Here is a 19187-nt window from a genome sequence, read left to right as displayed (position 1 = left end):
CCCCGCCCCCTTCCCGCCCCGGGCCGGCGACCCGGCCCTGCGGCGCCGCTTCCGGTGCGGGCCCCGCCCCGGCTGTGGCCCCCGGCTGCGGACAACTCCGAAACGCAGCTGCCGCGCCGGGGCCTGAGTGACCGCCTCCTGTGCTGCCGGCGGACCCGGAGCGCCCCGCACAGGTAAGCCGCGCGGGGTCCGTCTCTCTCAGCCTCGGCAGGAGCGGGTGCTGTGGCAGGTGGAGGGGACGGAGGAGTAGAAGGAAAGGCAGGTGTGTAGCGGCAGACGTGAAGGCGCGGGCCGGCGGAGCACTGGGGACCGCGGAGGAAAAGTGAGAGCGCTGGGAGGAGCCCAGAAGCGCCCTCGCCCATTAGGGTGATTTGAGATAAAGGGATGGGAAGAGTGAGGGGCCCCTGGGAACGGAGAGAGCAAAGATAAGGTGGCGTTGGGACGATCTAAGAAGAGCCAGCGGATTGGCTTGGGGGTGGAGGGGGGCTTGGTAGAGGTAAAAGGGATAGAGTTGGGTTGGGGGGATGTAAAGAATGGCCGGGTGATGGACGTATGGGGTAAAAGGGGGCTGGCTGGCAGAGGGATCTGGCAGCGAAGGTAGAAGGAATGGTGGGCGAGGCGGGCTTCAAAGCTGCAAGGAGTCCGTTGCGCCCGTCTTGCAGGTCCGGGAACTTTAGGGGAAATGGGGGAGGGGGCCGTGTGAAGGGATGGAGTGGTTTAGATTTTTGAGACCTAAGTTTTCTAAAAGTAGGCAGGTGGTATTGTTGTTTGGATCTACTAGCTGTTTAGGGTCAGGGGGAAGATGGGCTCTTTGGGGGAGGGTGTGCGCATCGAGTTGTAGAACTGAGTCATCTCAGTCTTCCTAAAGAGGCTGTGAGATACCACCCCCCACCCCTCCCCGCTGAGGACAGCATACAGAGAAGATGGTGCCACAAGAGGAGAAACAGTTGTTCGATGACTGGCAGGACTTGTTTGAAAAATTATCCCGCTTGTGATCGATTGATGTTATAATGCTATAAGGAGAATGAAAATGACCACCGAATTCTTTGCTTTTCCTTATTCTTTTGTTTACTTTTCTTTGATGCAGATTGTTTTTATTTTAAATGAACACTTTTGGCAACTGGATTTAACGTGGGTGTAAACCTTTTCATGCTTTGGTACGCTATAAAAAGGGCTATAGCAGAATGAAAGTATTGCTGCAGGCATAACTCACACTTTCTAAAGTGCGAAGAGAGGAAGTAGAGGCAGTAAGAGAGAGGCAAATTGGAATTTGAATTTTTCACAGAATGCAAAAGACAAACGAAGTACTTCTAAGATTAAACAGAAAATGAAAATTAAAAAATTAATTTTTTTGCCTAGCTTGAAAAGTTGTACCTTTTCAATCTGTTTAAAAAAAAAAAAACAAAAACATAAATCCAAGCAGTTGATTTTGCTAGGGGTGTGATTACTTCCCCGTGAGTTTTTGAAGATGCGAAGACATTTAGGTTTCTTTCTTTCTTTTTTTTTAAGTCTTTCTGCCCAATCCTTAAACAGTGGAACAGTGCATTTATCAAATTTATCAAGTCCCAACCTGTGCCCTGCTGCTGCTGCTTTTATGTGATGATAGCACTGTACGCCATGTTGCAAGTCCTGTTCACCTAAAATTTGCCCATGCATAGTAATCCATTCAGTTTCGAAGACTTGCTGAGGAAACATAACTCAAGTGAGGTTTGCTGGGGGTGGGGGCCTGAAAAGGAGGAAGGTAAAGAGGGGGGCTGGTTAAAGGAGGAGAGGGTGTGAAAGGGGTGTGTGTTTGGAGACTGATTGGTAAGAATGCTGATAAACCTGCCTCCAGAATACTTTTGGCCTGAAAGCCTTTCCTTTTTGTATTTGTCATAGAATGTCATAGAAGTGAATCAGAAAGAAAGGGGATGTGACGAGATTTTCTAGACTGTTTTTAAAAAAGAAGCTTTAAAAGAGAATTTAAAAATTTAAAAAAGGAGCTTTGACTTGTTTAGACGATATTCATACCTGTTTCCAATTAATTAAAGCTTAAAAATCTCCAGAGGAATCCCCCCTCCCCCGTTTGTTTTTGAGTTGACGATTGCAATTTGAGAACTCTTGCCTCCTTTCGTGTTTCATTCTCTCATGTTGTTGAAATTGGATTCTTTTTGAGGCTATAATGTCCAGTTAGCATTGGCTCAGCCCACTCAAAAAGCAGGCTGGCCATTTATTCTGGGAAATTTTAAAAGTTTAAACCCAAGGGGAGTTTGCTAGGTTCTGCTTTTCTATGAGAAAAATCTTTGTGTTTGCCTGATAACTCGGTCTTGCTTTGATGGCAATATCTTTCTCTGATGGGCCTGGGAACGTAAGCAATAGTCTCTTTCTTGTAGGCAGGCCCTTCTTTCCCTTTTTTATTGTGGTTTTCCTACTCACAACCTCTGTACAGTGCAAACCCAGTAGCTTTTTCAGTAATAAACAGATTAGTGTTTGATAATGTTGAGGAAGAGAGATCAGAACACAGATGTTTGCAGACTTCATGTCATCTAGGTTTACTTTGTTTTAAACCCACCAGTTGTCCAGCACAACTGGGATTCATCCCATATTTCTCCTCTTAAATCCTGTTCCTCTTCCTCACACTTTTTTTTGCCCACCTACCACCCCCCCCACACCCGCCCCAAACTCCCACCACTCAGGTTTACCGGCACATGTTTAATGTTCAGAATTCATGCCCTTTACTGGAGCAAAGAAAACGTCTTTTTTCCCCTAAGGTAGTTAGTTATTTATTTTTGGCTGTGCTGGGTCATCGTTGCTGCGCTTTCTCTAGTTGCGGTGTGCGGGCCTCTCATCACGGGGGCTTCTCGTGTTGCAGAGCGCTGGCTCTAGGGCACACGAGCGTCAGTAGTTGTGGCACGTGGGCTCAATAGTTGTGGCTCCCGGGTTCTAGAGCCACAGGCTCAGTAGTTGTGGCGCACAGGCTTAGTTTCTCTGAGCCATATGGGATCTTCCCAGACCAGGGATCGAACCCAGGTCTCCCGCCTTGGCAGGCAGATTCTTTACCACTGAGCCACCAGGGAAGCCCAGAAAACCTTTTTATACCTGTTTTACATCTTTTTTTTTTTTTCCCTTTCTTTCTCCTATGTGGTTTCTATTGATCACATAAAGGTTTAGACCCTGTGTGCCTGTCGGGCTGTGCCCAGGTTCGGAGCCATGCCAGTTTGTGGGTGAAACTCGAGGCAGTGATGGAGCCCCTGCACCCTCAGCAGAAGCAGCAGCCGCCGCCACAGCCACCCCACCTGGCTCCTCTGCAGATGGATGCCAGAGAGAAGCAGGGGCAGCAGATGAGAGAAACCCCGTTCTTGTACGCCCAGAAGCTGGTCACACAGCAGACTCACCTTTCTGCCACACCTGGGAGGCCTTCTGGCAGCCCTGCCCTGGGTCCCTCAGCCAGAGTTCCACCGGCCACTGCAGTGGCCCGAGTTTTTGAACGGAGCAAGGTGAACTCAGAGCCTGAGGAAGAGGAAGGAGGTTTGGAAGGTGAGGATGGGGATGATGAAGCAGAGGTGGCTGAGAAACAGACCCAGGCTGCTTCAAAATATTTTCATGTGCAGAAGGTGGCTCGCCAAGACCCCAGAGCAGCTCCCTTGCCTGGTCTGCTCCCAGCACCAGGGCTCGCACCCCATGGACAGCAAGCTAAAGAAGACCATACCAAAGATGCTTCGAAGACCTCCACTTCAGTCTCCGTGGCAGGGCAGCCGGGCTGGAACCTTGATGAGCAGCTCAAGCAGGTCAGTCTTTCCTCTTGGGGGCTTATTTGTTCCCCCGAAAGGCTAGCCAGAGAGGGATCCTGGACTGCCAGGGTCTGTGCCAGTCTGGGTCTTCTCAGCCTCCTTCAGTGACCAGCAGCCTAGACAGGGATAGGCCTTGAGTTTTTCCCTCATAGTTGTTTTCTTGATTAGAGCAGTGAAATGTGTAAGTTACTCCTAAAATAGATAGTTCCAAGTTTAATGGGAAAGATTGTCAATACAGTCTTTTGGCGGGTGGGGGGGAATTGAGGAAGAATGAGGTTGCAACAGTGTTATGAGGGATATCTAAAAATGAGATGTATGACTCCAATTTCAGTTTTTCTAGTAGTAGTGTGATAAGAGAACTGTCTTGTCTAAGATAGAGTCTTAGCCCCAGGCTAACCCAGGATCGAGCTTTTTAAGGGCAATTTTGTTGTTTTGCTGCTAAATGTGGCTGATGGGAAGCTGTTGTATTGTGTATATTTTCCAGCAAAGAGCCTTGTAGACATGATTTCATCTCACCCTTATTATACCTCCTTTGAAACATGGAAGGGTAGACCTCGCAATTTTCAATTTATTTATTTATTTTGCTGGGCTGCTCGGCTTGCAGGATCTTAGTTCCCCAACCAGGGATTGAACTCAGGCCAGGCACTGAAAGCACTGAGTCCTAAGCACTGGACCACCAGGGAGGCTCTCACAATTCTCTTTTTAGCCAAGGCAAGCTTCAGTGATTCCTACACAAGGCAGAGCTTGAGAGTCATCTAGGGAGAGCTCCAGAATAGTTTTTAAAAATGTAGACTCCAGGGTCCTAATGAATTAATTCAGGAGGTGGAGCCTAAGGAATCTGTGCTTTCTTCGTCTTCTGCTGCTTCTTGTCTTTCTGACTTGCCATGCTCCTTTTCTTCACCCAAAGAATGGGAGTGATGATCAGGTCTTCCAGGCCAGGTGACTTGGTGCTAAGGCAGGGAGTTCATAATAAAGCTGGTAATATTTGGGTACTCCCTGTAAGCACATAATACTTCTTTTTTTTCCCTGAAAAGTATTTACTTATTTATGTATTTGGCTTTGCCGGCTCTTAGTTGAGGCATGTGGGGTCTTTCATTGCAGCATGTGAACTCTTAGTTGCCGTATGCAGGATCTAATTCCTTGACCAGGGATGGAACCTGGGCCCTCTGCGTTGGGAGCTCAGAGTCTTGGCCCCTGGACCTCCAGGGAAGTGCGCAGCATACATACTTCTTGTGGTCCAATGATGCTGTTTAGAAATCAGTTGTGAAGAGCTATGGATTTACACAGAGCACCAAGAAGCCATACGAGAAAGGTCCTTTGTAGGCTGAAGAATCAGCATCTTTGTACCCAGGAGCCCTACCTATGCAGTTGATCTGAGCTTTACAGTAGCAGTGTTTGCAGTAGATTCCAGAGCCAGCAAAGTGGGTTCAAATACCACCTCTTCCATCTATTACCCTTGTGATCTTTCAGTAGGGCTCTTAATTCCTTTGAGCCCTCTGTGAAATAAAAATACCAAGCGTACCTCCAAGGATGTTGTGAGGATTAACAGAGCTGGCTCACGGTGGTAGCAGTGCCCCAGGTGCTTTTTCATGCACGCAGTGCCATCCTCCGCTGCAGCTCCGCAGACATGCTCAGAAGCAGGGGAGACACCGAGAGGCGCAGAGGTTTCCCCTCTGATCACCAGGAAGGTGGTGGCAGAGCTCGGACTAGGATCAGAGAGTCCTAGCTTCCCCGACAGCAGTAGCCTGCCTGCCAGCCCAGACCCGCCTCCCGGCTGATTGCTTTGGTTTAGCAAAACATCTGTGACTTGCCGGCAGCCCCCGAACTGCTGTGTGGTTGGCAGAGTTCCATGCCGGCCGCTGAGTCAGCTCCTAGCGGGAACCCGCCCTGACAGCACTGGGAAAGTTCAGGCCCGAGGCGGCTGGGCTGCCCCTGCCTTGGCAGCTGGCCAGCCTCTGCGTGTGTGCGGTCGTTCCTAGAAAGTGCAGCCTCGTGCGAGGAACAAGTGGAGCTCCAAGGCCTGTCTGTCTTCAGGAAGTGCAGCAGGTGTTGAGGTCAAGCCATGAGAGCCTTGAAAAAAGAAACTGCAGAAGTGGCATGTGGGTACACACACGTGTGTGCCGTGGCCGACACCCAGCGCCAGTTCTCAACAGCATCAGCCCCGGGCCTGTGCAGCTCAGGGCTCAGGAGGCTGGCTGTTGGCTTCTGAAACCCTCTGAGTTCATTTTAAATTTCCGAGGCATACTCACTAATTATAGACTGCCTGACAGAGCACTTGCCAGGATGTTTTTAAATGCCAGCGTGTGTGGGCTTAGTTGCTCAGTCATGTCCGACTCTTTGTGACCCCATGGACTGTAGCCCACCAGGCTCCTCTGTCTGTGGGGATTCTCCAGGCAAGAATACTGGAGTGGGTTGCCATTTCTTCCTCCAGAAGATCTTCCCAACCCAGGGATCGAACCCAGGTCTCCTGCATTGCAGGCAGATTCTTTACCGTCTGAGCCATGTAGCTGAGGCCTAATCTTTCACCCTAAATTTACCCTCCCCCTGAATTTGGAGATCAAGAGCTGGGTTAGGGGGTCACAGGGTAAGAATGACTTTAAACTTCAGATGTGCACGTTCTTTTCTCCTTTTGAGTTTAAGTTTTCAACATTGATTTGGTCTATGCCTTCCCTTTGTCTAATCCTGCTTCTGAAAGTGGTGGTTAATGTGCTTGGGGATTTTAAAAACTTTTTAGTTGTGCTTTGGAAAGGGGACTAAAAAGATGATATTCCTAGGGAGAGCCTGTAAAAACTATTACAAACTAAGACTAGCTTTTAAAAAATTTATTATTATTATTCCAAGTCTTATTTCTTACCCATTTAACTTCTCGAGAGCAGAAAAAGATCTTATTAATGTGTGACAGTGTCCATTCTGTTCTTTCACACAACAGACTTTTACAGAAGCTTCTTGGGTCAGGCCCATACTCCGGGGGCTAAGGCCTCTGCTTCTCCCTTGAAGAGCCCTCCAGCTAGGTTTAGCAGAGGCAGTGTGGAAACCTCAAGGGGAATTGAGTCTTGGGTTGTAACAATTTTACTCTGTCCTGAGTCAGTTAAAGCCCAACTGCCCAATCTGAGCTCTGCTGCAGATATTTTAAAAGTTCTGTTTCAGGTATTCATACACCAAGATAAAGTTGATTTTTGTCTGCAGCATAGCTAACATAGCTTGGTAAATCAACAGGAACACTCAGAAGTATTTTAGAAGATTTAAGGGTGCTGTGGGGGACTACAACAGGCATCTGCCAACTACAAGCAAAATTTGAAAAGTTTAAGGGCTCCACAGATTATCTTTTGTTTCTGAAATCATTTTATAGCCTATAAAGTCAAAATTATTTGATGTTTTCTCCTTGAAGAAACTTAGAAAATAATTCATCCTGTATTCATGGTGGAATCCATTTAGATCAGTGTTACTCAAATGGGGACTATCTCCTCAGCCGCTCCTGCTCCTAGGGTGTGTTTGGCAGTGCTGGGAGATACGTTTAGTTGTCATGACCGGGGCAGGTGGAGTTGTACTGCTGGCACAGAGTGTGTAGCGGCCAGGGATACTGCCACACGTCCTGCAACGCCCAGGACATTCCCCACAACAAAGGATCACCTGGCCCCAGATGTCAGTAGCGCCAAGGTTGAGAAACCCTGCTCTAGATTGTGCAATTAGCGAGCGAACAGAGACGCTCTGCTTTCGTCAGACACTGCCCTGGTGCTTCCTTCGTGTCTTGGCCTTGGTAACTGAAGTGTTTGGCAACCTGGAGTTTTCTTCACTTCTGTTTTCAGTATCTGTGTTGAGTTTGTATCTTCTCCCATCACCATGTGGGAGAAGAGACTGTCCATTACTTGGAAAAGGATTGGAACCTACAACTTTATGCTCTGTCAGTGCGTTCTTCCAGCCCCGTGTTTCAGGGTATCTAAGATGTCAGTGTTGACTTGTGAGAGAACTTGGTTGCCCTTCTAGATGTGAACCCCAAAAGGTCAAGGCATAAATCCTCGGCAACCTTGTTATGTATTAAGAGATGTGATTATTAAATCAGCATTGGTTTTGGAACCTAAAGATGTGGGTTTAGATCCTGTCTGCACCGCTTGCTATAGCGCTTGGGATGGATGTCCTGTCCTACCATTCTGAACCCATGCTTCCATCTTTCCCAGAGGATGATAATCCTCTCTTGCCATCCTCAGGGAACAATTTTAGAGATATTACAAAGGTGGAAGAAGAGAATATGAGTGTGAAAAATCTTCCTAAAATGTATGCCATGATGCAAAGGTTAGGTTGAATTGTCACTAGCGCCTAAATGCTTTTTGAAGCTGTAACTTTTCAGTTTTTACTACCTTTATAGGGGTAAGATGTCGCATAAACGTTAGTGCTCTAAAATTGTGACCAAGCTCTAGTATTCTGGGGTTCTCTGAAGCATTTCAGGATTATGTGAGCTAAAGCCATTGCATGTTTGAAGCTGCTTCTTTCCATGTTAAAATAGGGATATTTCTCCTTTAGGTAGAAGTAAGCTTTATGTTGAATTCCTATAAATACTTGGTTAGGGACTTAATGACTCATCCCTTCATGTCTGTCTCCACTCCCATCCCTTCCCAATTTTCAGGACTTGTTCGATCAGTGAGCCGATTTCCCTGACTCGTTAAGTCTCCTTTAATCAATAAATCTGCCCAGTTCATTTGCTACCAGGGAAAGAGAAGTCACTGTTTATTTTTTTAATTTTTGTTTACTTCTCTTTTGGCTGCGCAGGGTGGCTTGTAGAATCTTAGTTCCCCAACCGGGGGTCACACACAGGCCTCAGGAGTGAAAGCACAGAATCCTGACCACTGGACTGCCGGGGAATTCCAGAGAAGTCACTTTTTAAAAGCTTTCTCTTGGTTGCACATCTCCTTCCAGCATGTTGTGTAGTCCAGGCTATCCTCCCACTTGCCCTAACGAAGCTTCCAGAGGCATGGTTTGCACACCTTACCTTGTTGTCACCTTCTACTCACTCCTCAACACACTTCAGTCTGGACTGTGTCTCTTGTGTGTATATCCCTGAAGCTCCTCTTGGTAAGGCCTCCCAGGGATCACCATGTTACTAAGCCCTGCCTGCCCTCACATCCTGTGATTTCTCTGTAGTATTCAATAGAATTCAGTGGGCTCTTCTCCTTGAAACATTTTCTTTTTTGCTTTCTGTAGCTCCATCCATTGGTTTATTTTCTGTGATCTCTTTCTCTTCTGTCTAAACCTCTAGAACTCCAAGTTCCCCAGGGCTTAGTTTTAAACCATCTTCTCTATATTCTTCCCCTGGGCAATTTCTTTCACTTTCATGACTTTAAATACTACCCACAAGCCACTGAGTCCAATGTATATTGTTTGAGCCCGTGTTTCCATTCTGAGTTCAGTGGATGTTTTATTAGATGTTTTACTGGCACCTCAAGTTTAATGCATATAACTTACTTTCTAACCTACTCCCCCACGATTATTTCCTCCTTTATTTTGCTTCACTGTAAAGGGCCTTTCTACCCACGTCGTCATTCAGAAACCTTAGCGCTGGCTGTCTTTGTATACCTCCTACTCTGTCACTCTGTCTGGTGATGTCCATCACCAGGTCTTGTCAATTCTCTCATCTAGAATCCTGCCACTTCTTTCCTCCACCATCACCTGCTTAGTCCCAGCTACTCACTGCTGTAGCTATCAACAAGTTTCTGTGTCTTCCCAACCCCAGTCTAATTCTCCACACAGCAGCTAGAGTGATCTTCTAAAAACCAAATCAGATTATGTCACTCCTTTAATGCTCTTCAAGTTTTTTGGCAGTTGCTGTAATTGTAAAAGCCAGAACCTACATAATCTGATCCTGCCTGCCTGTCCAGCCTTATTTTTGCCAGTATCCTGACCTATCACTGTACTCCAGCCACCCTGGCCTTTGCATATGCTGGTTTTTCTGCCTAAAATACTCCTACCCAGCCTTCTGTTTTCACCTTAAACATCACTTTCTCAGAGGCACTATTAGTGTGGGTCATGTTACACCTCGGAGATACGACAGATTTGTTTGTGAATATCACTAGGCAATAAAGTCACATGAATGTTTTGGTTTCCCGGTGCCTGTAAAAGCTGTGTTTACATTTTACTGTAGTCTGCTAAGTGTGCGGTAGCATTATGTCTAGAAAAACAGTGTACATACCTTAATTTTAAAATGCTTTGTTAATTAAAAAAAATACCATTATCTGAGCCTTCAGCAAACTGTAACCTTTTTCAATAGTAACATCAAAGATCACTGATCACAGATCACCATAGCAAATATAACAGTGATGAAAAATTTTTTTAATATTTTGAGAACTACCAAAATGTGACCCAGAAAACATGAAGTGAGCAAAGGCTGTTGGGAAATGGCACCACTAGATGTGTTCAATGCAGGGTTGTCACAGACCTTCAATTTAAAAAAAAAAAAAAGCAGTAGCAGCAAAGCACAGTGAAGCAGAGCACAATAAAATGAGGCTTTCCTGTATTGACTATAACTGAACATTGTGCTTTTATATTTGTGTGGTTTATTTGTTTGGTATCTGATTCCTGTACTCAGTGGTAAGCTCCAGGAGGATGGGGATGTGTTCTGCTTATCTCTTGTGTCCCAGCACCAGCAGAATAATAGCAGATATTATTATGCGCTGCATAAATATTTGTTTCTTCTTTGTTTTAATTTGCTCTGTTTTATTTTTTTTGTGAATAGCACCATTTCATTTCTTTAAAAAAAAAACACTATTTTTTAGAGCAGTTTAAGGCTCACAGCAAAATTGAGCAGAAAGTACAGTGCTTTTTCATACACTCCTGCGCCCACACATGCCCAGCGTGCACCAGAGTGCTGCATTCGCTACAGTTGATGAACCAACAGTGACACATCATTATCACCCAGAGTCCATCGTTTTACACTAGGGTTCACTCTTGTTACACATTCTGTGGGTTTTGACACACATGTGACATGAATCCACCATTATAGCAACATACAGAATAGTTTTGCTGCCCCCCAAATCCTCTGCTCCACCCATTCATACCAACCTTTTCAGATTGACTTCTTTCACTTAGTATTAATAGTGTGCATTTAAGTTTCCTCCATGTCTTTTCATGGCTTGAGAGCGCCTTTCTTTTTAGCACCAAATAATATTCCATTTTCCGGATGGCCGCAGTTGATCCATTCATCTGCTGAAGGACATCTTGGTTGCTTCTAAGTTTTGTCATGTATGAATAAAGCTACCATAAACATCTGTGTATAGGTTTCTGGTAGATAGAAGTTTTGAACCCATTTATCTGTGTATAGGTTTCTGGTAGATAGAAGTTTTGAACCCATTTATATTAACAACAAGGAGCACGATTGTTGGATTGTGTTGAAAGAATGTGTTTAATTTTGTAAGACACTGCCAAACTGTCTTCCAAGAGTGGCTGTACCCTTTTGCGTTCCTGCCAGTAATGAATGAGAATTCCTGTTGCTTCACATCCTTATCAGCATGGGTTAGTATCAGTGTTGGGGATTTTTTTTTAATTGACGTTTTCATGGAGATGATTGTATGTTCACACGCAGTTCTAAGAAATAATTTAGAGAGATCCTATACACTGTCCAGTTTCCCCAATGGTAACATTTCATAAAACTGTAGTATATGATGACAACCTGAATCTTGACATTGATGGGATCCACTGATCTTATTTAGATTGCCTAAATTTTACTTGTATTCTGTGTGTCTGTCCTGCTTTTTAACCCTATTTCATTATGTGTTTAACACATTTTCTGAAATTCTTGTTACTTAAAAATGCATTTGAAGCGGCTGATTTCTCTCAGGGTCGCGCTTTTGCTGTATCCCACAGGTTTTGATGTGCGGTCAAGTTTTGATGTGCTTCCATTGGTTAGTACAAAATCTCGGTTGTGATTGCTTCTTTAACCTGTGGGTTTTTTCAAAGGTATTTTTTAGTTTATGAATATGTGAGTTTTATCTTTTAAAAAAATATAATTTTATAACTTATAATTAAGCTCTAACCATTGGTGTCAGAGAACTGGTGTACTGGCAATTCATTATGATGTCCTTTGTGTTGACCTTATATATTATCAGTTTTTATAAGTTATTCATGTGTGCTTGGAAAGAATGTATACTGTCTATTTGATAGACATGGCGTTGTATATCTGTTGGATCAAGCTTTTTAATTGTGTTATTCATGTCTTTCTTACCCTTACTAAGTTGTGTTTGTGTGATCACTTTCAGAAACAGTTGAATTAAAATAATCCGGTGTAAGACTGGCTTTCTTTTGGTTAGTATCTTGAGACCACATGTAAAAGACTTAAAAATCTCTGTCTTTTTCTATTAGGTTAATTTAATCCATGTAGTTAGTGAAAGTGAAAGTCGCTTATGTCCCACTTTTTGCGACCCAGGCCAGCATATTGGAGTGGGTAGCTTTTCCCTTCTCTAGGGGATCTTCCCAACCCAGGATCAAACGCAGGCCTCCTGCATTGCAGGCGGATTCTTTACCAACTGAGCTATCAGGGAAGCCATGTAGTTAGTTATTAGGACTGGCGATGCCTGTTTACTGATTTCTGCCTTCTAACTTTGAATTTCCAGTTTAACTATACTTTTACTTTGCTTCTTGTTTTTTCCGTCTGTTCTGTCTTTTGTTCATTTGATTGAATTTTCTTTAATCAAATCTTTTTCTCTTTTATTGGCTTAGAAATTATGCATTTTTTTTAATGTCACCATTACTTCTTGCATGACATTCTTTCCCTTTGGCTGTCTTCTTCCCTTATGGCTCAGCTGGTAAAGAATCCACCTGCAGTACAAGAGACATGGGTTCGATCCCTGGGTTGAGAAGATCCCCTGGAGAAGGGAAAGGCTACCCACTCCAGTATCCTGTCCTGGAGAATTCCATGGGCTGTATAGTCAGTCCATGGGGTGGCAAAGAGTCGGAAACTACTGAGCAACTTTCACTTCCGTCCTTTCCTTGTTTAGTAACTCTATATACAGTAAACTCAGTCTTGGTACTGAAAAAAATTCTTTTAGATATATATCTTTCTTTATCTTGCCCCTATTCTTGTACCATTGTTCACAAATGTAGATTCCAGAGTGACCGTCATTTGCCTTACCACTTTGAGGATATGGTCCCATTTATCTCCTAATAACTATTTTTGCTATTGAGAAGTCTATTGTCAGTTTAATTGTCACCTTTGTGCATCTTTTTTCCCTCTTTTTTAGCTTTAAAAATTTTTCTGACTCTGCTGTTTTGCACTTGTATTATACTAGTGTTCTGGGTTTGAACATATTTTTATTTGCCCCACCTGGGCCTTAATATGCTCCTTCAACTTGATGTTTCCTTCCCACCTTGGCTCCTATTTTTCCTTGACCACTATTCTACTAAAAGTATTTGAACCTTCTCTTTAGCCTTCCTAGTAGCTTTTCTGTATAACCTAGTCTCTTTATGTCTTTCTCCTGCATTCTGGAATATTTTCACATTCTGTTTTCCAGGGTCTGATTCTCTCTTCAGCTCTGTCTATACTACTTAACCAAAAAAGTAGTTATCTTAATATTGTGTTTTAATTTCTATTCTCTTTTTTGGTTTAAAAAAACTGCCTCTTCTTACCATATGGTTTCTATTTCTTCCTTTAGCTCTTTGAACTTCTTTAACTTTTAAAAAACTTTTTATTATGGGCTTGTTAAAACCTTTTTATTATGAGAATGTCATATATACAAAAGAAGGAAATGGTAATGAACCACGTGTGTCCTTTGCCCAGCTTTCACCATTACCAGCATTCTGTCATCTTTCAGCATACTTGTTTTAAAGATGCTTTTAGATTATTATTATTATCTCTAATTCTTGGAGTGCAAGTTCCCCTTATGTCACGCTCCCCTCTGATGGTTTATTTCCTCTTGCAGTGGTTTGTTTTTGTTTTTCAACGTAAGCCTATTTTGAGTTGGGATTAGTTTCCATGGAATTCCCATGTGTTTTGGATTATGGAAGCATTCTGAAGGGGAGTTTTGTTTTCTCCTCTGCTGGGGCCCTACAAATTTAGCTGGTTGCCATTGGTTTTGGGTGTGTGCATTTGGAGTCTGCATCTGTACCTCTACATCTGTATGGTCCGTGGGATCACAAAGAGTCAGACCTGACTGAGTAGCTTACACTCACTCTGTACCTGGTGAGAGCCTGAGTTTCCATTTTCTTATGAGCCCTCTTTTTCCATGCGGCCCCTTGCAGATGGCAAGGTTCCTTGCTGCTTCTGCAGGTTGGTGGGCAGTTTTTTAGGCTCCAGTTCATGGCGGGGGTGGGGCAATGGTGTAGAAGTATAGTCCTTCCTGGCCTCTAGCTTTATGAATTTATCTCAGCTCTGGTTCCTGGCATGCAGGGGGCCTGTAGCCTGGACTCTTCTTTCTTAGGAGTGATTAAATCCCCAGTCCTCAGCCCTCTGCTTTTAAGAACTAGATCTGGGTGCTTTCTCCCTTGAGTCCTTCAGCTTTGGCGCCTGCTCACTAGTCTCTCTGATTCCTCCCTTTTTGTTTATGACACAGTAGACTCCGCTTTCCTTCTTGGTTTCAAGCTTAGCTGTGTGTGTAAGGGGTGTGGAGTATTAAATTTTATCCAACATTTCTAGTGGGGTTTTCTTTGGAGACAAGAAGGTGGTAGAATTGCTCTACATCAGACTATTCTCGCTCACGATTTTGTTTGCTGCTTTGGTTTTTCATTGGTTTTTGATCGCGTCAGCATTTGTGCCTCTCCTGTGCTGGGAGTTTGCCTTATTTCCGTGAGCTGTGTGAAGTAGGCCCTGGTGGTCGCCCCCTTTACGTGCTTTATTTTATAGGTGAGGAGAGGAGGGGGAAACGGGCTACTTGTGGTCTCGGAGCTGGGAGGCTGGGCTGTGAACACAGGTGGTCCAACTTCTGCCTCCATGCCTCTCCTCTCAATATTCCAGAGAGAGTAGGGCAAACATAATCTTTTCTAAGTTGTTTCATTAGCTAAAAGTAACTATTTTTTCTGATTTTCCAAGTAATTCAGACACATTTTAGAAAATATGAAAATTTGTAAGGAAGGGACTTCCCTGGTAGTCCAGTGGCTAAGACTCCACACTCCCAATGCAGGGGGTTCTGGTTCAATCCCAGGCTGGGAAACCAGATCCCACATGCCGCAGCTAAGACCCAGCACAGCCCAATAAATAAATATTTTTAAAAAACTTTGTATGGCAGAGGCCATCACAATATTGTAGAGTAATTAATCCTCCAATTAAATAAATAAATTTTTAAAAGTTTGTAAAGAAGAAAATATAATCAACCACATAACTTCAGTATAAATGTAAACTTTTTTTGTATTTTCTTTGTGTGCTTTTTTTAAAATGCCTATTATAGGCACTTTTTTGTTGTTGTTTTATTTTTGTGTTAAGCTTTTACTACCTAATAGCCCATGAGCAATTTTTATAATTAAAATTTATTTTAACGTGTTGTTTTAAAATAGTTTTATTTTTATAAAAGATACCACAAGTTATATTGAGTCAAATAATTTTTAAGATACAGAAACACATAAAGTAAAAGTCAGCCTAACCTTCCACAGGTCATTGTTTGGTCTATACCTTTTCAGGGTATTTTCTCGTCACAAATACATTTACTTGTTTTTAATAGATATAGAAGTTTTACAACTTAGTTTTTTACTCAGTATTATGACTTATCTTTTCACACATGTTTATAAAGATCTATTTGTTAGTGTTTTTATAATCATATCTCAGAATTATTGAAGTAATGTTGAATAGATGCTCAGGAAAAATTGAAACAATATAGAAAAATACAGTAAAAATGCAGAGTAAAAATGTACAGTTTTTAAAAATATAGTGTCTGGTTGCCTACCTTGCTCTCTCCCAGCTGACCCTCCCATCCCAAAGGAGGCCGCAGTTAGGAATGAATCAGCTTCTGTGACTGTTCCCGTGTGGTTACCTATTTAGTGTGTGACCACAGAACGTGTGAGAGCATGTGTGTTTAGTATAAATGCAGACTGTGTGTGTAGATGCTGTTTGACCCTTTGCCCTTCTGTCTGTATTGCTGTGGTAGGCTAGATTAAATATTCTAGAAGTTACAGTCTGCTCGATCTGCAGGTGTATGTATACGACTGTCTTTTCATATGTTTATTTGCCTTTTGTATTTGTTCTGTGACTTACCCTGCCTTTGCTCATTTTTCTTTTTTTTAACTGTGAAAAGCACAGGATTTGCTCTTAACACATTTTTAAGTATATAGTTCATATTATTAGCTCTAAGCACAGTGTTGTACAGCAGATCTTTAGAACTTTTCTATTTTGGATGGCAAAGTTATACCCATTAAGCTTCCCGTTTCTTAACTTCCCACCCCCGCCCCAGGCCCTGGTAACCACCATTCTACTTTTTTCCTTTCTTTCCTTGAAATCTATTTATTTATTTGGCTGCGCCACGTCATGGTTGCAGCATGAGGGATCTCTAGTTGCGGCGTGTGAACTTTAGTTGTGGTATCTAGTTCCCTGACCAGGAATCAAACCTGGGCTCCCTGCATTGGGAGCACAGTCTTAACCACTGGCCCACCGAGGCATTCCCCACCATCCTACTTTCTTCTTCACTGAGTTTACTTTAGATACTTCATACAAATGGAATCACACAGTACTTGTCCTTCTGTGAGTGGTTTATTTCACTTTATTTAGGCTTATTTACATTTTGGTTGAAATGATTTTTTTGTGTATGGTGTAAAATAAGAATCTATTTCTTGAATGTAGATATCCAGTTTTCCCAACACCATTTGTTGAAGGGACTGTCCTTTCCCCATTGTGTATTCTTGGCATCCTGTCAAAAATCAGTTGATCATATGTGCACGGGTTTATTTCTGGGCTCTATATTCTGTTCTCTTGGTCTATATGTCTGTCTTTATGCTAGTATCATACTATTTTATTATTGTAGCTTTGTAATATGTTCTGTAATCAGGATGTCTGAGGCCTCAGCTTTGTTCGTCTTTCTCAGGATTGTTTTAGCTATTGGGGTCCTTTGTGGTTCCAAACAATTTTAGAATTGTTTTTTCTTTTTCTGTTAATATATGCCCTTGGGATTTGGGTCAGGGTTGCATTAAATCTGTAGATCACTTTTGGGTAGCATGGAGATTCTACAATATTAAGTTCTTCCAATTCATGAACACAGGATGTATTTCCATTTATCTGTATCTCCTTTGTTTTCATTCAGTAATGTTTTGTAGTTTTCAGTGTACAAATCTTTAATCTCTTTAGTAAGATTCATTTTAGGTATTTTGTTCTGTTTGATCATTTGCAAAGTAAATGAGATTGCTTTTCTTAATTTCTTTCTCAGGTTGTTTGTTGTTAATGTACAGAAACAGAACTGATTTTTGTATGTTGATTGGGTATCCTATAGATTTATTAGATCTAACAGTTTATGAGTGTGTTGTATGTGTGGCATCTTTAAAGGTTTCTATTGATTCATATAAGTGCGTGTCATCTGCCAGCAGAGGTAAGGTTATTTTTTTCCTTTCCAGTTTGGATGCCTGTTTACTTCTTTTTCTTGCCTAATTGTTCTAGTTAGGGCTTCCAGTACTATGATGAATAGAAGTGGTATGCATCATTGCCTTGTTCCTGATCTTAGAGGAAGAGCTTTTTTAGTTTTTCATCATTGAGTAGGATGTTAGCTAGAGACTTTTCATATATGGCCTTTAAAATGTTGAAACCATTCATTCTTTTCCTAGTTTGTTGAGTATTTTTATCATGGAACAGTGTTAAATTTTGTCAGTTTCTTTTTCTGCATCTCTTGAGATAATCTTGTGACTTTTATCCTTTGTTCAGTTAATGTGGTATGGCACATTGATTGATTTTTGAATGTTGAATCATCCTTGCATTCCAGGGATCAATCCTACTTGGTCATGCTGTATGATCCTTTTAATGTGCTCTCAAATGTGGTTTGCTATTAAGGATTTTATTAAGGATTTTACATCTATATTCATCGGATAGTTTTCTTGTAGTGGCTTTTTCTGGCTTTGGTATCAGGGTAGTACTGGCCTCATAAAATGAGTGTAGAAGTATTCCCTCCTCTTCAATTTTTGGAGTTTGGGAAGGATTGATGTTTTAATTCTCTAAATGTTGGGTAGAATTTACTTGTGAGGCTGTCCCTTCCAGGGCTTTTCTTTGTTGTGAGGTTTTTGATTACGATTCAGTCTCCTTACTAATTATAGGTCTCTTCAGATTTTCTGTTTTTTCATGATTTAGTCTTGGTGGTTGTAAGTTTCTGGGAAGGTATCCATTTCTTCTAGATTATCCAGTTTGCTTGCATATAATCATTCAGGGTAGGCTCTTATAATCCTTTTTATTTCTGTGGCATTGTTGTGATGTCTGCTGTTTCATTTCTGAATATGTCTTCTCTTTTTTTCTTAATTTAACTGAAAAGGTTTGTCAATTTTGTTTATCTCTAAAAAAAAAGTGTTAGTTTCGTTGATGTTTTTCTGTTCTGTGTTTTGTTCATTTCTGCCCTAATCTTTATTATTTCCTTCCTTCTGCTAACTTTGGGCTTAGTTTGTTCCTTTTCTGGCTCCTTGAAGTATAGTTAGGTTATTTGACATCTTTCTTACTTTTTAATGTAGATGTTTGTTACAACTGTAAACTTCTCTCCTAGTACTGCTTTTGCTGCATTCCACGAGTTTTGGTGTGTTGTATTATGTTGCCTTTACTTGTTTTTTTCTATTCTGTTATCTTTTCTTACTGATCTGTAGTAGCTGTTTTGCATATAGATCCTTGTCTTTGTGTTTCAAGTGTTTTTCTCAGTTGTTGGCTTTTCAGCTTAATTATAGTTCTTTCACCTGGTAGTTTAAATTTTTGATGTTGCTAAACCTAATTGACTTTTCCCTTTATGATTTCTGTTATACTTAAAAAGGCCCTCCCATCTCCCAAGATTATAAAATATATATATGTTGTTATTTTATGGTTGTATTTTTATATGTGTATCTTAACTCCATCTAGAATAGTGGGAAGGATGTGAAGTAGGGATTGAACTCTTTTATTTTTTATTTTTATTGTTTAATTTTATTTTTAAACTTTACATAACTGTATTAGTTTTGCCAAATATCAAAATGAATCCGCCACAGGTATACATGTGTTCCCCATCCTGAACCCTCCTCCCTCCTCCCTCCCCATGATTGAACTCTTTTAAAAAGCTGTGTTAAATGGCTGCGCAGTGTTCTGTCACATGGAGAGAATTTTCACATGTTCCCTGTTCCCTTACTGTCACACTGTTAGGCTTCTGTAATTTTTTCTTATTATAAATAAAGATGTACTGTATATCTAGTTGCTGCTTTCAGGTAGATTCATAGAACAGAACTACACAATCGGGAGGAGACTAAGCAAGCAAGGCAGTTACCAGCAGGTACTTGAAGGTGCACGCCGCGTTAGTTTCTCAG

The 19187-nt window shown here is 42.1% G+C and overlaps 1 protein-coding gene across 3 annotated transcripts in view; it reads left to right on the top strand.

The window, feature by feature from the left end:
• The first annotated feature begins 20 nt into the window (after positions 1-20).
• The window catches only part of ARID3B (AT-rich interaction domain 3B), a 48481-nt gene continuing 29314 nt past the window's right edge, over positions 21-19187 (top strand). For 2 of the 3 annotated variants that reach the window (XM_055555478.1, XM_055555477.1), the window contains exons 1-2: positions 21-173; positions 3145-3767. In XM_055555478.1, the coding sequence (XP_055411453.1) occupies positions 3222-3767 (546 nt within the window). In that variant the 5' untranslated portion in view covers positions 21-173; positions 3145-3221. The remainder of the gene's footprint in view (positions 174-3144; positions 3768-19187) is intronic. The other variant, XM_055555479.1, reaches the window with a different exon arrangement.

This window comes from Bubalus kerabau, chromosome 19 (genome assembly GCF_029407905.1).
Source record: "Bubalus kerabau isolate K-KA32 ecotype Philippines breed swamp buffalo chromosome 19, PCC_UOA_SB_1v2, whole genome shotgun sequence".
NCBI classification, from domain to species: domain Eukaryota; kingdom Metazoa; phylum Chordata; class Mammalia; order Artiodactyla; family Bovidae; genus Bubalus; species Bubalus kerabau.
This window is presented reverse-complemented; position numbering and strand designations above follow the sequence as displayed.